Genomic DNA, 13,888 nt, shown 5'->3' with positions numbered 1-13,888 from the left:
CAGATACTGGCCATGCCCATGTTCCCCCTTTTGAACCTATGCTGTTTAATCTGTAATTTTCTGTCACTGAGAGTCACATATTTCTTTGCATTATAATTCAATAATATACTTTATTTTAGCAAACAAACCCTGTATACATGATTAGATCCAGTGTGAAAGTGCACACCCTAAATTAAAACTATTTTTGTACAAGCATAAATCAGGATATACTGTAGAAGGCTGCTTTATATGTATGGGTTCTAAGTGCAGTTTATTGTGGTATTTTCCTTCCCAGAGCTTTCCCAGAGCCATAATAGGAGGTCTGGTCTAATGTTTATGATTTCCCAGCTGTAGAGAGTTGATTACTTCTAAAGCGACTGTTTTCTTTTCCTGTCGAAGATTTTTTTTCTTGCTCATTATTTGTTATAATTGCAAGGTTAAGAAAGGCTTTCTGGGTGAAAAACATTTCAGTATGTCTATAAATGCAGTCTCACACAAAACTGCACCTATTCTGCATAAAACTGAAATCCAGTGGGGCAGCACCATTAACATTAGATTGCACTATCATGAAATACGGAGCTACAATAAATTAGAATAGCTACTTATAATATTAAGGGAGGAACTATATTTGTCTAATGAATGTGAAACGTTCATGGTTTCTTTTGCCATATATGGTGCTATAGGAACATAATAAGTTAGGTTAAAAAAGAATTAAGTTCAATAAGTACAATATATGCTGATCCAGAAGAAGGTAAATAGTTTCCACCTCCTCAACAAACCAGAAGACCAGTTGTGTGATGACATGTTATGGCTTTGGGAAGGGGGGGTGTTGACACTAATTACTTTTCCTGACTGCTTAAAGTTCCACAGTGTTTTTAAAATGTCCAAGCAATGTGTGTCATTTGGGTCTCCAAGGCATGGAGCATGTTAATGTCTGCAGCAACTCTGAATATGTGCAGGCATCAAATGAGATGCACAGTGCCACTCACGTGCACAAGGTATTTGAGAATAATTCTAGTACTATGTGTTTTTTTAAAAAAATAATTGATATCATTATAGGTATTTTTGTAGGCACGTAAATGTGTTTTGTTTTTTTAGTTCTATGTTGCCTGTACACTGTGCTGTTGACATTATTTTTGACCATCAACATATCTATCAACATATCTATCAACATAGATATATAAAACTCTAAAAATGAATATGGCTAAAAATGCCATATTTTGTATATTGAATTTATTTTATTGAATTTATTGCACCAGCCTAAAGTTTTAGCTTCTCAATAGCAGCAGTTAACAGAACATCAAACTTGTCACAGGGGGTCACCATCTTGGAAAGTATCTGTGACACTCACATGCTCAGTGGGTTCTGGGCAGCTGTTGAGAAGCTAAGCTTAGGGGTTGTCACAGATTATCAATCAGAAAATGAGGCTGGCCTGTAATATAAGATGATGCTACAGGGCTGATTATTACAGGGCTGATTATTAAGGGAGAAGTAAACCCTAAAGTTAAAAAAAAACCTACCCCCTATCCTACTTAGACCCCCTCCCTCCTCCCCCAGCCTAAGTGTTACCCCGGGCAAATGCCCCTAACGTTTACTTAGCCCCTCAGTGCAGATTCAGACATCGGAGTTCATGGGTGCAATTTCCTCTCTTCGGAAATCTTCGGAATGAGACTGGCATTACCGAGGTGTAAGTAAAACGTTAGGGTAACACTTAGGCTGGGGGAGGAGGTCTATGTAGGGTAGGGGGATAGGGTTTTTTTTCACATTAGGGTTGAATTCTCCTTTAAATGCTGATGCTAGTTCTACTGGTTTCTGTGCTGCCATGTAGTAATTATCTGTATTAATTATTAATCAGCCTTATATTGTGACATTTATTTTCTATGTCTACTTTATATTTTGAGTTGGTCCCTAAGCTCTGTAAGTGACAGCAGCACAGAGCATGTGCAGTGAATCAGCAGAAAAGAAGATGGGGAGCTACTGGGACATCTTTGGAGAAACAGAGTTTCCATGCTAAAGGGTTGTGGTTGCCTTGGGCTGGTACAGAAGCTCAGAACATAATATACAACATTTCTAGCCTACATCTTTAGTAAAGCTTTAGTTCTCCTGCAATGGCAGCCAGTGCATATCTGTACTCTGCACCTATATCCAGATTTTTTACACACACACCGATTTTACTGCCTAAACAGCCCCAAATGCTCTACTGGTCATTATGCAGAGTGATATATTTCATCTTATCTAATGACTGTAAATATTGGCGCTCCAACTTCAAAGGCAATTCATTCCTTACTCAAAACACTAATATCATTTAGCCAACCTTTTGACCTTTAAAATAGCACACTCTTCAGCCTATGATGTACTCATAATGGCTATCAAAGATCAAGGGTAAAATGTACTAAAAGTGCACATCTGAAGAGTTCAGGTAATTGTGTTCTTTTATATTTTGCCTTTGAAATAACACCTGATGTGTAGGCCCTTTTAGCATATAGTTTCAACTTACTGTACATTTGTTTGACTTTATCCCCTTAATGGCCCTGAAAGACAATGGGGGGGGATATAATAAATGTTGTTGAAAAATAGCATCAAAGCAAAAATATACATTTTGCGGTTATACTGTATATACTTCGTTAGATGATTCATAATTTGCACATTTTTGCATAGTACATTTTTTTAATAGAACAATTTTAATTTTAAATAGTACAGTTTTTTAAGGTGGGTTATTTTTAGTTTTATCACATAAACTGCCTGGTGGCACATACTAGAGACTGCACAATTGTGCCATATGTTTCTTTTTGGAGCTTATTTATTCAAGGCTATAGAGTACTAGGTATTCTAGTACCAAGAGACAATTTAAATCAGATTGATTGTAGATCTCACTTTTTGGCAAATTTTGAGGCAAAAAAAAAAATAGATTTTTTAAATACTTATAAGAGCATGTAACACTGTAAACTCCTGTAGTGAAAACAATGGGCATTTCTTGAAGGCATAGTGCCTTTGGAGCATACTGGATGCTTTATTGTAGGAATTGCAGAGCAGTAGGCAAGATGTGAAAAACTGCACAATTTGGACTTTTTCAATCGATGAATGTAATATGATGTACATTAAAGTGAATATAAACTTAAAAATTAAATATTGAAAGATACTAAAAGAAATTACAATTCTAATATCATTATAAAGTTCTAAATAATAATTCTAATACAATTCTAATTCAGTTATCTGTAAATATATTTGATATGAAAGTATTTTTCTACACTTCTAGTTCAGATTATTATCATTATTAATTGTATTTTTAGAGCGCCAACATATTGTGCAGTGTCGTATACTGAAACAATGTAGCAGGAGCCAGCTGATTAAAAGACCCTTGCATAAGTATGCAAGGCAGTGACATAACTAGATGTTTCTGGGCCCCACAGCAAATTCAAATTAGGGCCCCAAAACATTGTTAAATTGACCAATTCTACTAAGATACTGTATACTGAATACTGATTCATTTGTAGTTACGCCCCTGATGCAAGGTATTGCTGGAAATGCAGTCTTCACTGCAGGATAGCTGACTTCTACATAGTTAGAACCAGCAGTGCAGAAAGGGACAGTAAAACAGGGTTTTCAGTTACATTTACAATTTTTTTTAAAACTCGCTGACAATTTTTAATGAATGTATATTGGACAAATATATACAGCACAAATTACAGTGGCCAAATACGTAGAAAAGTGCAGTGGCATATAGGACTGTGCTTTGTAAACGTCTTTGCATTAAAAGGGACAGTTTCCCTTTATGTTAACTCTCAGTATCTTATAGGATGGTCTACGTTAGACACTTTGGGGCTGATTCACTAAGGGTCGAATATCAAGGGTTAATTAACCCTCGATATTCGACTAGGAATTAAAATCCTTCGACTTCGAATATCGAAGTCCAAGGATTTAGCGCAGAAGGATATTCCTTCGATCGAACGATAAAATCCTTCGAATCGAAGGAATATCCTTCGATCAAAAAAAGTAAGCCAAGCCTATGGGGACCTTCCCCATAGGCTAACATTGACTTCGGTAGCTTTTAGATGGCGAACTAGGGGGTCGAAGTTTTTTTTAAAGAGACAGTACTTCGACTATCGAATAGTCGAATAGTCGAACGATTTTTACTTCGAATCCTTCGATAGTCGTAGTCGAAGGTCGAAGTAGCCCATTCGATGGTCGAAGTAGCCCAAAAAAAAAGTTCAATCTGCGCCAGACTGAACCCACCAAGCCCCACCTAGCCTGCCACGGCACTGTTACTTATATACATGTGCCCAACTGCGTTTTGATTGTCAGGAAAGGAGTTGGGACAAGGACGGGCAGGGTGGAGGGGGCTGGTGGAGAATGAGACCTGCCATCCACCTGGAGGGGCAATCAGTCAGGCCACTCCGTGCATCACTACTCTGTAAGGCTGCAATTGTTTTTTTATGATTATTTTGCATTACTTACCTTGCTGTATAGACTAGAGGGGCCACTATAAAAAGAGAAATATTTTGTGAAAACTGGACATATATGTATAACAGTTGTAATTAAGTATTTATTGGGGATGCCCAACCTGCTGTCCACCAAACTGAGCTGAAGCCTTTTTTTAGATTGAGTCCCTAGCTTTTCTGCCCAGACACTCGCCTTCTCTAACCCTGCAGTTATTCCTTTCAGTCAGTACTATCTTAAATTGTAATTTTAATTCTGTTGTGTTCCAGTGCCAAGAATTCAGCCCTCGAAAAGTTGTGAAAGCCAAACAGAAAAATGTTGATTAAAAAGGCAAAAAATAATATGAAAATGCAAGCTGACAGCTGCATTAACACTTTATCATTTGGGGTGCAGGAGATGAAATTGTGTGTGGGTGACGGAAAACAGAATGAACAGGGCTTGTCAACTAAACAATAGAATCTTTCTTTTAAACTCATGCAGAAGGTGCCTATTGAAATTAGAACTGGTCACCTGGAAAAAGAATCTGCAACAGTAAGTTTATTACTGTGTTTCGCCAAAACACCACAGTTCAAAAATCTGTGCAGCTTACAAGTACTTTACAGTTGAATGATTAATGACAGCACTCAGGGTTAGTCAGCCTCTGGCTCTGCATTTGTTGTAGAACTACAACCTCGAATGTACCCTTTCCAGCTGGAGCGTTACCTGTTCTTAAGCTACTTTATTTAAATGTTATTTTGACAGATTTTATGACATTAGGGGTAGGGTTGAGTCATTTTGTTCGCCCTGTACAGTTTCATAGTTTCAAGTGGCAAAATTATTTGTGATTAAGAGCTAGAATTTCACTATGCGTTTTGTATCGTTGTAAAAAAAAAATGGGCCAAAAACAGTAGAAAAAACAGCGTTATTTGAATTTTTTAACTGAAAAAAAAACCTGCTTTTTTTGTGACTTGTGTTTAATTAATTCCATCCAGGATGTGGCATCCTTGTAACAGGATCTTGACCAATTGGCAATCTGAGCAGCTAAGTGGCAAATGAGATTCAATGTTAATAAATGTAAAGTCATGCACCTGGGATGTAAAAATATTCAAGCCACTTATACCCTTAAAGGAGAAGGAAACCCCCTGGGTGCAAAAATCTCTCCCCTCTCCCCTGTGTTGCGTATTTCACGTTTTTTTCATGGTGAAATGTTGCAGCAGTCTTGCAAAAATAAAAACGGTAAACACGCATTTAAATTTCACCCATCACCCTTAACTATTTCTTTAACTATGAAAAATGCACATTATTCGAGCTCAGCAATTTCTGACACCTAAGTATTCTTTAAAAGTGTTCTGAATGAAATCCACAGTTCATGGAGCCCAATATTACCACCTGCTGTATCCCTGCACTATAAAAATCTGGTAGGGATACTTTGCTTTTGAATAGCTTATAGTGATTAATAAATTACTGCAGACGCAGTGGGTGTGGACACTGAATTAATTCACTTGTAGGCACCCAAACATTAGTAAATTTTCATGAATATTTCTCATAGTTAGTCTATACAGTGCAATTAAAAATACATGAATTCAGCCTCACGGATTGCTTCCTGGAAACAGACAGTGATTTTTATTGGCTTCATTATGCACAGTTTAGTGGATAATTTAACTAAACAAAAATGAAATGCACATTTTTTGAAGATGCTTGCAAAAATCAAACAATGCAATCAAGCCTTCTGCGTTTTGGTTTCTTAAATATCAAGTTTAGTTGAGAAATCTTATTAGCATTAGTTATTATTAAATTATGTAATTTGATGCATAGACTGGATATTTTACATAATGTGAACAAACAAGTGGACATATTTATGGAAATGCGTGTTGTTCTGAAGGGTTTTTCCATCACATATTAAGTTACTTAAAGCACTTTAAGGAATCAGCCACATGAATTAACATGAACATTGCCTCAAGTGTTTTTTTTTCCTGAAGTTTCCATTATATTAGAATCTCTCCTAATTTCAGGGGTTTGGGGAGCCCGATTTATAAATCATTATAAGGAAATGGTATTAGAATATGGTTGCATTTTTAAATTTATATTAATACTCCGGTTATAATGAAGAGGCCCAGTTTAACTATTGGACAATTAGTTAATTTGTATTATAGTTCTCTTTTCAATTTACCTCTGGTCTGACTGGCAAAAGCTTCCCTTTCAATACACTATTTCAGATAAGTACTATTGTCTTTATATCCCCTTCCAAGGACAGTCTTTTTTTATTTGATGGGCTATTTTCTATTCTATCTTCACCCAGGTCCAATTTATATAGTACATCTCTTACACAGTATACAGCATCTTCCAACATATTTTTTTCATTTGGTTACATATGGAAGCACAGCCACTTCATACTTACATTTCTCTAACCCCCCCTTAACCACATTTAGATTCTTACCTTTCCCTCTTTCTATCTTCCCTCTCCTTGTATCCTTCTCAACAACCACCCTGAAATGTTAGGCACACCCAAGCGATTGTAATCACTTACCTGATGCCGAGAGCCGATGCTCCTGTTAGCAGAAAACTGTGCCTGCCTGGAGTACTTACCAACAAGCACCATAGAGAGATCAGATCCTCTTCTTGTTTATTCTTTTTTTTTGTACCAAAATTTTACCCAAATTTAAGAAAGACTTTGCTCTACTTTCCTTCTCTTTTAACAAATAACTAATAAATACACATTCATTCATGATCTGCTCAAAATCATTTAATTTCTTAACCCTAACAGAAACCTTATTGTAATCTTATACTCTGAATAATACTGTAATGAAGACTCACCCTGGTAGTCTAGTGGGGGGACGGCATGGACGCCTGCCGCCCCCTCGGCGGGGACGCCCGTTGCGCCGCTTCTCTTCTTGCGCCGGCTCCCTAGTGCGCGCGCGCATGCGCACTTCCGGGTTTAAAGGCGCATGCACGCTGGCGTAATGACGTCAGCGCGCAATGGCGCCAAATTTAAAGTATTAAAGGGGCATTCCCACTGATTGTCTTTGCCCATGATAGGATTGTATTCCTGGTGCTCCTGAGCCTTGTGCTATTTGTCTGATTCCTTCTGAACCTGTCTGATTCCTGTTTTGACCCCTGCCTGGCTATTTTGACTATTCTGATTTCTGGATCCTGACATTGCCTGCTTACGACTACTCTACAGTTTAACCCCTCGATTGATCACCTGGTTTTGACCCTTTTGCCTGTTTGACGATTCTTGCTATCTGCCTGCCTCGACCCAGCCTGTCTGACCATCCGCTCGCCTTGACCTTTTGTACCGTGACCTTCAACCTAAAAGACTCTGCTAAACAGCCGTGCCCTTTGCCAGCCAGAACATCTCGCCTTGCACCCCCGTTAAGTCCAGGTGGCACCCAAGTAAGCTGAGGGCTCCTCCCGAAGCCCAACGGTGGTCACACTACTGGTGAAGCCGAGCCGAGACCAGGGTGCTTGGCATTTGTTCTGGTATCGGGTACCGGCCGTGACAAATACCACCATCAAGGCTTTACTTTGTCATGGTAACCTCCCTTTTTCTCACACCCCTCTGACCAATGGCTGTTTACTAACTTCTTGTTTAATAGCGTCTTACCTTTACATCATAGAAGCTAGTTGAAAAGAGTCAGATTGTGAGGTATGTTTATTCTTTCAGTATATCTGGCTTGGCATTATATAAAAGGATGGAACCATTTCTCATGAGAAGACTATGGTTGAATGTGTAGTCGTTCTATTTATAAGAAACTTCCGTAGCCATTTAAAAAGTTTTTACTGGGAAGAGGAATACAACACTTCTGTAATACTAATCTATACATCTATTATTATTATTATTTTTATGGCTAATGCCGAATTAGATAATTTGTAAGTGGCACAAGATTGGCACACATGCAAACTGTTACATTTAAATGTGCATCTGCATGACCAGGCAATTCCAATTGTATAAAATTAAAATGATTTCATAACATTGTCACCACAGCTTGGTAAAAACCACTGATAAATCACGCCACAAGCCAAATCACCAGTCTTTTTTTTTTTTTGCTTTTTTATAATATCATTTTCCACTAACAGCCTCCACAGCTGTTAAACAAAAGAGACAGGTCTTAATGACAGCTCTGTTTTAAGCCTCAGGGAATTTCCATTTACTTGCAAAAACGTGGAAAAACCTTATCATGAACCTATTAGGAAGATGTCTGCCTGTTTTTTTGTAAGCTGTGGAGAGGAAAATTGTATCCTTTGGAATTCAAAACATGACAATATAGGTTTCTAAATCAACCCAATGTCTGAAAACCACATAAGGGGTGATTCGGAGTAAATATTTCTTTTTTTGTCATGGACACTGTGTGAATCATATGGTTGCTATGACACCAGTGTTTCTCTACATATTCATAAAAAAGAGAAGGGAATATTGATTTTCTGACCCCCTGTTTCATAAGTTATCTGTGCAAGTGCAGGTATTTTCTGAAACAGGAGTTTTCAGTTACAAAGTTATGATCATAAATTTGGTAAGCCACCTTACGATAAACTGCATATGATGGTCCTAACTATTTATCTCCTTTTGGGAAAAGTGTCTCCCAACCTGGGCATTGGTCTCAGTCTCGATCTATACATATTCAAATACATTATAAGTTAAGAGGGCTGGCCTAAAGGTCAGTTAGGGAGAGATCTAGGGTTGATGCTTATTTGATGTCCAGATACTGCTGGAACTATAGCAGGGTGACTGTTTCCGCAACATTTCTATCTGAAAAATAACTGTGAGCTGACTAAATACTGGGCTTCAAACCAAAAGGTCTGTAAGCTTCTACCATATGTTATATGAATAAAAGTATTGTAGGGGTTTTCTTAACTGTAGAGAATTAGTACACTACCAGATATTTAAATTCCAGCAAGAATAAACTGCCAAGCACACTAAGGGGCCTGTTCATGAAGCTGGGTAAAAAAGTATATAAATACAACACGCATCATGTCTGAACACCAGGCATCATCACCTAAAATCCAGCTTACACATTCAGGTGTGTATTAATTATAGGCTTACCTGTGCATAGTGTAACATTTTGGCGTAAAAAGCAGTGGGTGCTTTAAAACATACTGTGTAAAAATGGTGTATACTCCATTATGTTGCTCCTTTTTGTCTTAGGTTCTCTTTAAAAGAATCAACAACATGTTCTGTTTTTCTGATGCCGCATAATGTCGTCGATTCTTTGAGATTATGACACGCTGCACAGAATTGCCAAAATCATTTCAAATAAAAAGCTGAAAACGGCCAGTTTTCTTGGATGCAGGAAATACATAGAGCTGCAATTGATAAGTTTAAATAGGTACAGGTATGTGATCTCTTATCCAAAAACCCATTATCCAGAAAGCTCCGAATTATGGAAGGGCTGTCTCCCATACTATTTTATCTAAATAATCCAATTTTTTAAAAAAATGATTTCCTTTTACTCTGTAATAATGAAACAGTAGCTTGTACTTGATACAAGCTTATTCAGGGGGTTATTTATCAAGGAAGTATTTCTAACATAAAAATCCGATCAACTCCAACTGCCTGAATGGACCTTATTTATCATTAAAAAAGTCCGAAAAAATTTGGTCGGGCAAAAATCCGGTAACTTCAGAGCTTTGCCCGAAAAGTATGAATTTTTCATACTTTTCCGCAAATACTACTTATTTTTCAGACTTTTTGGTCCAAAATCCCCGAAATTATTCCCCATTGACTTATACAGGAGGTTTGAGATGTCAGATTTTCGGAGTTGGACTTTTAAAACCATCAGACTTTAATAAATTTCGTAAAAATTTGTTGTTTGTTTTTTTTAGTTTGAAAACTCAGAATTATTAAAATTTCAGATATTTGGAGCATAATAAATAACTCCCTTAATGTTTATACGATTTTTCTACTAGATAAAGTATGAAGATTCAAAATACAAAAAGATACATTATCCAGAAAACCGAGCATTCTGGATAACAGGTCCCATACCTGTATTTAATTTATTTGGTTTTTTTTTATGGTATTTGGAAAAGTAGGTTATATTACTTTGATCATTTATTGTGGAATTTAGACTGCAAGCTCTTGTGAGTAGGGCCTTCTAATCCTATTCTTACTCTGTAAACCCTTGTTTGCTAAATGTTTGCAAGATCATTGTTTGTTATAAATTAACATATAGCACTGCGTGATTTGTTGGCACTATAAATAAATAAATGGTGATGATGATGAAGAATTTAACCTTATAAGTAAAAAAACATAAACTAACCACGGATGGTGTAAGTATTTTTTTAAGCATGGGAAATATGTCTTTCACATATCTTACATTTAAAAAAAATCGATGCTACATGTCAAAATGTTTTTTGCTGTATTGGAAAGTGCATAATAATACAATCACAATGCTATTTCGAATAGCAACAAAATATTGTACTCAGGACACAGCTCAGAATGCCATCAAGCTGTCATCGTGTTCTGATGAAATATGGAGACATTAACTGTGGAATGTGATGACTTTACGTCTTTGCAGAAGTTGAGATGACAGATATATGCTGTGCATCCTCACACAGAAAAGATTTCCAATTAATCAAAGCATTTGGAAACTGCCTTTTTAAATTAGCTCTGCGGGAAAGGCACGGATTGCCTTAATTACTGTGCTTCTAGTCACTAGTGTTTATTCAAAATATAATTACAGGTATGGGATCCGTTATCTGGAAACCTGTTATGCAGAAAGATCCAAATTACGGAAAGGCCATCTCTCTATAGACTCCATTTAATTCAAATAATCCAACTCTTTAAAAATGATTTCCTTTTTCTCTGTAATAATAAAACAGTAGTACACTTGATCCAAACTAAGATACAATTAATCCTTACTGGAAGCAAAACCAGCTTTCTGTATAACAGGTCCCATACCATACTGTTTAAATGCCAAAATGAGAATCCTTTGCTAATCTATTATATAATACATTACTCTTATACTGCTTTGCTCTATCTATAGATCATTTTGTACACTGGTATGCAAATGGACCTATTCTTTAGATCACGGATGGGATGATAGTTTTTGGAAGGAGATTGGGTTGGAGGATATTTGCGAGGGGAACTATGTAAAAATAGGTAAGTAAATTGTTTATAATGTGATGTAGGGTAAGTTAATAAGGAAGGGTTATTTCATGCATAAGTATAATATAGCATTTGATCATAATTATGATGGTGGATTTTATGATGGTTTCTTGTTTCCAACTGTTCTGGAAATGATCATATATTGAGAACACCCCTTACCACAAAGAAAGAGAAAAACCCTTACCACAGAGAAAACCAAATTTTCTAGCATGCTATATTTCAGAAAAATACTTTCCATGTACCTAAGCACATAAATGTTAGTTCATCACAAAATGGTTTTGTCAGTGGTTTAGCATATATATATAGTAATGCCACCCATAAGGCTGATATCCACTACATTTTCTTCTTTTAATAAAGGCTTGATCTTCAAAGCTGGTTATATTTGTTTTACCAGATTAGCAGATTTCATTAATACTACAGGTTTTTCAAGGCATATATGTCACATGGGGGCGTGTGATTCTGTCTGCTGATTCATGTTCACAGTAGGTGTATTTTTCATTGGCAAATGAAGAAACAAGAGGGGTGGGAGACAGTACTAGCTCAATATGTTTTGCACTGTGTGGTTTGATCATAGGAAGAAACAACATACGTCATAACTGACACCAGGGGGCAAATTCACTAATGGACGAATTTTTGCCTGTGAAGGGTTCACCACACTTTGCTCCACTTCGACAGGCGCAAATTTGCTACCACTATGCTAATTCACTAAAATGCAAAGTTGTGTCTCAGCAGCTGAATGCTGGCGAAGTTTCACTACCATTAATTCGTCAATGCGACCATTTCATAGTGAACTTTCGCTAATGTTCATTTCTGTCTAGGGAAACTTCGTTAATACTCTTAAGTCAGTTTGAATACTGTGGGTACATATATGTCATTTCGGAGACGGTGCAAATGCTTGAAGTGGCCACTTATTATTACAAATGTTCAAGGAAGCAAAATAAAAACAAAAGAGATCCTCTAATGTCCTAGACATGAGCCCACCTTAAAACAAATGTAGCATGCCCCTCAAATGGTTCAAAAAAGTTAAAATTTGTAATAGTTACAACTTTTAAATACAATCCCGCTTTAAAATATGAAAAAACAGCATTTTTTTTATCATTCTTATAACTTTTCAGCATACAGGATATGATGTCACTGACATAAGATTGAGGAGGATGTAGCTTCATTTTATCAGTTTCCCAGGTCTGAGGTGAAAAAGGAAACTGGCGAAAGAGGTAATGTTCTGTAAAATTCGCACTTTAGTGAATTTGCAGAGTAACGATTGTTCGCTTGAGCAAAAATTTGCCTGGTCAAAGTGTTATGTTTTGGTTAGCCGAGGATGAGTAGAGTAGAGTATAACAGTGCTTTACTAGCAGGCTCGTGCAGGCATTACACAACAGTAACTTTTACTTTCACTTTTAAGCTGTCCAGGAAGTATGCACAGTATAAGTCTTGAGCACAGTGACATCTACAGGCCATTTGTATAAACACCACACAAAGGGCATGAAACTGCACTAGCGATGGTCTCTTTCATTAGCGAATTGTCCTGTTAGTAAATTGGCGAATTTTTGCTAGTGATGGCCACTTCGCTCTTTAGTAAATCTGTGCCTAGGAGTCACAACAGACCTTGTAGCATAAATTGAACAAGAAAACTCTTAAGTGCATTAGAACACAGTCTATTTAATAACCCATGCTTGAGCCACCAGTGCAGGTGACAAAATGCCAGAAAATGGCAGTGTATTAAAACATTTGAATCATGAAAGCGCTGGAAAATGCCTTCTGATGCATTATCTGGCATTTACAAAATTCAAATATTTTACTACTGCATAGCAATATAAAGGTATTTTTGGAGGTTTTGTTGCCAGCACTGGAGGAAATTCAGTACAGATGACAAAATGTACTGTGTGTTGCACTTAAGGGTTGTCTTTTCAGCTATGTATCACCTAAATAAATAAAACACATAGTGCAAAACATATTGAGCTAGTTCTGTCTCCCCAGCTAATCCCTCTTAATGTTTTAATGTTTGTGGCTGACTGTTACAGTACTGTTTGTTTCATGAACCCTTGCCAAAGATTGCTGATGACACCCGAAGATTGCTGTCAAAGATATTGAAATTTTACAAAAGTAACTATTGTTTTTTTTTTTTTTACAAATGTCAGATTTATGTTATTTATATTCTCATGCCTCTCTTTAATTCTCCCATTGAATTGAGCACAGTTTCTTCTTTATACTGAGAAAGAAGGTTATGTTCAACCATAATTTTCGAATTTGACAATTAATGGACTGAATATCAAATGTATGCAAAAAATGGCGTGTTTATGGATTTATGAGCAAGTTAAAGAACAAACATGATCAAAACCTCTAGTAGTGCCAGCTCTTGACTATGGCTTTGTACAGTCTGAACAAAGGTCA

The 13,888-nt window shown here is 36.8% G+C and overlaps 1 protein-coding gene across 4 annotated transcripts in view; it reads left to right on the top strand.

Annotated features, from left to right (window-relative positions):
* fggy.L (FGGY carbohydrate kinase domain containing L homeolog) overlaps positions 1-13,888 on the top strand; it is a 128,174-nt gene that overhangs the window by 43,141 nt on the left and 71,145 nt on the right. For all 4 annotated transcript variants that reach the window (XM_041589343.1, XM_041589342.1, NM_001093701.1 and 1 more), the window contains 1 exon segment: positions 11,376-11,491. In XM_041589343.1, coding sequence (XP_041445277.1) covers positions 11,376-11,491 — 116 coding nt within the window.

The sequence above is a fragment of the Xenopus laevis genome, chromosome 4L, assembly GCF_017654675.1.
Source record: "Xenopus laevis strain J_2021 chromosome 4L, Xenopus_laevis_v10.1, whole genome shotgun sequence".
NCBI classification, from domain to species: domain Eukaryota; kingdom Metazoa; phylum Chordata; class Amphibia; order Anura; family Pipidae; genus Xenopus; species Xenopus laevis.
This window is presented reverse-complemented; position numbering and strand designations above follow the sequence as displayed.